The sequence below is a fragment of the Mirounga leonina genome, unplaced genomic scaffold (genome assembly GCF_011800145.1).
Source record: "Mirounga leonina isolate KUSES-001 unplaced genomic scaffold, KU_Mleo_1.0 Mir_376, whole genome shotgun sequence".
NCBI classification, from domain to species: Eukaryota; Metazoa; Chordata; class Mammalia; order Carnivora; family Phocidae; genus Mirounga; species Mirounga leonina.
The window spans coordinates 594,686-600,248 of NW_023270718.1; the positions used below are offsets into that span (position 1 = coordinate 594,686).

The 5,563-nt window shown below is 57.7% G+C and overlaps 1 protein-coding gene across 1 annotated transcript; it reads right to left on the minus strand.

The window, feature by feature from the left end:
• Window positions 1-631: 631 nt before the first annotated feature.
• On the minus strand, window positions 632-5,270 carry CD177 (CD177 molecule; the record flags this gene model as incomplete). The annotated part of the gene is given in 7 exon segments (XM_034986626.1): window positions 632-1,503; window positions 1,758-1,892; window positions 2,026-2,148; window positions 2,151-2,210; window positions 2,923-3,063; window positions 4,867-4,976; window positions 5,167-5,270. Coding segments are annotated over 7 exon segments (894 nt in total), but the record flags the coding sequence as incomplete, so codon positions are not given.
• Between the last annotated feature and the right edge of the window lie 293 nt (window positions 5,271-5,563).

A 5,563-nucleotide genomic window follows, 5' to 3' on the forward strand; every position in this document is an offset into this window, starting at 1 on the left:
TGCTCCGTGGAAAACTGCAGACACTCAATAAAGATCATCAAACACCCAAACCTCCTAAGAATGAAGACTTATGCCCCACGACAATTGCTTAAACTAGGTGTTGGCAGGTAGTAAGCCGATACGGAATGGGTGGGGGAAGAAGGAGCATCCTTCCGCACACAGGACCTTTGCAGCTTTGTTTTTACTTTATTTCCTGGCCCCCGTCTGCCTCTCACCATGGCATATGAAGAACTGGCTATCGCCGTGGGCGTACAACTCATTGTCACCAGCACACCATGTTGCTGTGATTACATAATGGGTGGGAATGGTGTGTCCTCTGTACTGAGGACTCTGGTTTTCATCCGGACAAGGAGAAGGCATGGATGTGAGGAGGAAGAGCATGGACCGGGCCAGACACTTGGTTTCCTTCTCCCCCTGCTCTGTGCTGTGGGTGCAGATCTATGGGGCTGCATCGCAGGAATGCCTGTCCTCCAGCTGGGTTCAGTCAAGAGGAGCCCCAACGGGAGACCAGAGGAAGGACACTGAGTAAAGCCGGGGTGCTCATTCCCCAGCTCTCTCCCTACGGTGTGGGCTGGGTGGCTTTTTCAGCCTAAGGTCAGAGCATGTAGCAGGCAGCCCTCTGAAAACCTCCCCCACATACCCTTCCCCCTACAGATTCCAATAATGGTAGACTTCTCCCCCTTCTCGGGCCTAGGATGGCTACAGAGACCCAAGGAGATCAGCCTCAGGAAACTGCACAAACCTTCTATGTCAAGTTTCTCAGGTAGGATGAATCCCTCTTTGTGCTGGGGCCCTGCCTGCTAAGAGGGTAACACCACCTCCCCCAGGTCATGGTGGTGCACACCTACCTTTGACCCGAGCATCCTGAAGGCTCTGCTACCCTCCACGCTGGAATGGGGACATGCACCAGAACAGTGAAGGAAGGTCCTGAGATGGTGAATCTCTCACCGGGCTCCTCCTCTCTCCAGCCAGATCTCTGCGTGTCCTGCCCACCCCCTCCAAACACACACACAGAGAAATCCCATCATTCAGGGAAAGGACGATGTCTTTATTACCAGACACATGTGGCCACTCTTGACCTCTCCCAGAGGTCAAGTTCAGCTTTCCCCAGCTGCTTCTATATGTTGTTATCAGGCCATGAGGTATGTGGGTGTGCTGAGGGATGATGATTCACGGAGAGGACAAGGAAATAATTCAGTGTCCAAGGCTGTTTGGTTATGAGGTCAGAAGGAAGGTTGGTTTAGGGGGTCAGCAAGGAGTTAAGAATCATAGGGGAATGGGGTCAGCAGAGAGGCATCCCACACCAGAGGGCTAGGGATAGTCCAAGCCCCACCACCCAAGCCAGTAAGGGCACGGGGGCTGCTCCAGCTTGGAGAATAACGTCCAGCTTTTCCTCAGGGTTCTCAGTCACAGAGAAGACCCCAATTTTCCGGACATGGTTCAACAAGGAGCTGGAAGCTTGGGTCACGCAGCCCTGAACGTTCAATTCAGACTGTATCCCACCTACAGAGTGAGTCAGAGAGGTTTCAAAAGACAGCACACTTAAAGTCCCAAGACCCAGGAATCCCAGATCCCCCCGGCCCCCTCAGACCGGGAGACCGCGCTTAGTCTTCTCCTCCCTCAGACCTAGAAATCTGAGTTTCCAGGCCCCCCACCCTCAAACCCTTGAGTCAGGGCCTCAAGTACCCTCCCACCTCAGAACCACTGAATCCAGGCCCCCAACCCTGCATTCCTGGGGCCCGGCCCTCAGCACTTACCCTCCTGGATCTGAATGTAACCACTGTAACACTGAGTGGTGCCACTGGGGCACATAACATTTTGGGGGTTTTCTGGGCAGGATCCAAAGATGTTCACACAGACGGGACACTGCAAATTTCCCGGGGCAGGGGCAGCTGAAAAGTAGAGAGAAGGTTGGGGTGCACAGCTCGGCCCCTAGCTGGAGCCACGCTCCTCGATCCCCGGAGTCTCTGTGTCTCCCCATCTCAGGGTGTCCCCGGTCCCACCCAACCTGCTGGGCTTCCATACCCGGACGAGGGAGAGAGTTCAACAGGACGCTGGTATTGCTGGCCCTGTTGCATCTGTTGAAGGGGCAGAAATGGGCACAGGAGGCCACCAGCACTCCAGGGGGTCCCGAGTGTACGGTGACGTAGAGGTATCCTGCCTCTTGCCCTTGCTGCAGCCTTTGCTTCCTCCTATGATTGATTTGTGTCCTGGGGGGAAGGGGCGAGAGAGCAAAAGCTGGGCTGGGGGAGTGGGGCTCTGATGACCAAAGGCAGGAGGCAGAGCCAGGGGGGCTCCCTGACGCTCAGCAGGCAGGCAGAGGGTGAGTGCAGGTGCCTGAGTTCTAGAGCCCGGGGCACACCGAGGGCAGGGGAAAGGCAGGGGCCAGGGCCAGCTCTGCCGTCCTTCAGTTCTTCCTCAAACGCCGCCTGCTCAGGACAGCCTCCCCGAAGCGCCCGCTTTCACGCGGGAACCTTCACGTAACTCCCTACCTCCTTTCCCCACGGGGTTGCTCTTATCCTCACATCCGTATCTTTACTCTGTTTTGTGTTTGTGGTTTGTTTTTTCGTCCCCACTGGCGTGTAAAGCCTGAGGAAGGAGGATGGAGGGGTCCACAGTGCCCCACAACAGCTGCCTGGCACACGGCGGGGGCTCAAGAAATCTCCAACGAACTCGGTGAGCTTACTCTGTGCTGGCTCTGTTCTTGCCCAGCGCCCCCACCCCGCACGGACCGTGACAACCCCCCAGCAAGGGAGGTGGTATCACTGCTGTCATTTCTCCCTGTTTCCAGAAGGGCGAACTAAGGCCCAGAAGAAGGAAGGCCTGAGCTTAGAACTTGAGGCATGAGGGGAACCCGGCAGGAAATTCAGGGGACAGGACCCAGGGTGGGGACGCTCGGGACCCTGAGTGCAGCCCACGTACCTACATCGACGAGCAGAAGTGTCTCCTGACACACCTCCCCAACGTTACAAAGCTCGTAGTGATCTGTGGTCCACCTGAGGGGCGTCTGAGACAGGTTTTGATTGCTGTACAACATGACCCCCTGTTGACAGGTCAGACTAACTGGGGAGAAGGAGTTGCTGTGTAAGGGTCTGTGTAAGCCAGGGAATCAGCCATGGCCGTCCCTCCAGGCCCCATGCTTGGGAAGGTGGCCACATTCTTGGGTCATTCTCCAGGTGACCCGGCCACAGAGTCTCTCAATATCAGATTTAGAAGGGACCTTGGAAGTCGGGGTCCCATTCACATTCTTTAACCTTTTTTTTTTTTTTTAAGATTTTATTTGACAGAGAGAAACACAGCAAGAGAGGGAGCACAAGCAGGGGAAGTGGGAGAGGGAGAAGCAGGCTTCCCGCCGAGCAAGGAGCCCGATGCAGGGCTCGATCCCAGGACACTGGGATCATGACCTGAGCCAAAGGCAGACGCTTAACGACTGAGCCACCCAGGCGCCCCATCTTTACCCTGTTTTTGCCTGAACACCTGCGGGAGCCTTTCTCAAGGGTCCTTGAGGAAGCCCCCTCCTCCCTTTGGGTGTGACAGGCACCATGGCTCTTCCTTGGCCTACGTCAAACTCTACTTGCCCTCTCTGGTGCTCGGGGCCCTCATCTGGATGAGGAGGGTAGCCTGCCACTATATGTATGTGTATATATATAAAGATTTATTTATTTATTTGAGAGAGAGAAAGGGGGGAGGGGCAGAGGGAGAGCGAGAGAAAGAAACCCAAGCAGACCCACAGCTGAGCGTGGAGCCCAACGTGGGGCTGGATCCCACAACCCTGAGATCACGACCCAAGCCGAAGCCAAGAGCTGGACGTTCAACCCACTGCACCCCCCGGGCGCCCGCACCATATATTTCTTTCCAGACCGAAATGCTCAGAAGCCTAGTGTGCACTGAGCGTCTACCACGTGCCAGGCTGTGGCAGTTGCTGTGCATGGACCAGCCCACGAGTCTCACAGGGAGCTCCCCTCGCCCGGATTACCTCATTTCCTCACGGCAACCTCCAGTGTAGATGGCTTAATCATCATCATCCCAACATCAAGTTGGGAAACAGAGGCAGAGGACTTGTGCAGGAGGCGCAGAAGCTTGCCCCATGTCCCAACCCAGGTGACTGGCAGAGCTGAGCTCAGAACGCAGGTGTTCCGGCTCCTTGGGGCAGGTGCCGACCATCCTCGGCCACCTCCAGCCCTCCGAGCCCTCGGGAAAAGAGTCTAAACCTTCTCTTTAGACCTCACATGGCCAGCAGGGATGGGTCCCTCGATGCAGAAGCACCCGGGCTGGGGAGGAGGCATCCACAAACGTGGCACCTTCACCACGGCCCCTCGAGGGAGGCCTGCTCATCTCCCAGCTACGCAGATGACAAAACCGCCCTCTGCTGCCTGCTCCGAGCCTCATCCCACTCCCCCGCCCAGCCCCCAGCCCCCCGTTTCCCCATCTTGCTCAATGGCACCTCCTTTCTTGCAGCTGCACCAGGAAAATATTGCTGCCACTTTGGACAACTGCCTTTCTCTTAGGTTGCACCCATCAGGAAATCCTGTGGCTTCAGCCGCAAAATACCGCCAGGACCTTGTGGGCTTCTCACCAGCTCCACTGTTTCCCCCAGAGACCACTGGCCCTCACCTGCTTCGCCCCGATTTCCCGGCCCCACCCCCAGCAGCCATGGGGGAATCCTCATAAGGGGGTAAGTCCATTCATGGCCCTCCTCTGCTCGGAAGACTCCAAAAGGTCCCCATCCCTCTCGGCATAAAATCCCTAGTCCTTAAACTCTGCCGCCAAAGGCCCAGGGATCTGGTCTTAATAACCATTCAGATCGCTCGCGTCTCCTCCCTGTGTCCCCCACCCCTGCGGGGCTTCTTGCGAGCTGACACTCACCACCGGGGCCGCAGTCCTCGCTCATTTGGATGGGCCCGAGTTTCTGAATCCCGTTGAGCAGGTTGCAGCCTGCTTGGGACGTGCATCCTTGGACTCTCAGAACGCTGAAGCTATCCCCAGTGGACCGGGGCAGGGAGGGAGATGCTGCTAGGACCACCCCGCCCCCGGGGGAGCCGCCCTCCTCAGGTCCCAGCTTCTGTCCCTCACCAGAGAACCCGATCTTGGTCCTCAGACTCCTCCTCCTGCTGCTTTAGTGCCCCACATCCCATGGACCACAGGGGACCCCCTGTCCTGGCTCACCTTCCCTGAGCCCGATTGCCCCACGGTAGCAGTGCGTGCTCCCGGCTGGGCAGGTCGTTCTGTGGCAGACTCGCAGTGTTCTGTAGACAAGCAGACTGGACACCTCAGGGAGCCCGGGCCTGGGGAGGCGAGGAAAGGGCTCTGGATCTGATGGGGGCCTGCTCTCCACCGCCCCCCCACCCCACCCCGCCACTTTGCTGGTCCCAAGAAGCAACCTCCCCAGTCTCCCACAAACGCGCCCTCCTTGGCTCCTCTCTTGCAGGCACGCCAGGGCATCAGGGACAGGTGGCAAGGGAGAGAGCAAGGGCCAAGGGGTGGGGCAAGAACCCCGGAGGGGTCACCTGGGCCTGAGTACAGGAGGGGGCGCGGCGGGGGGAGGATTCAGCCACAGGTTCCA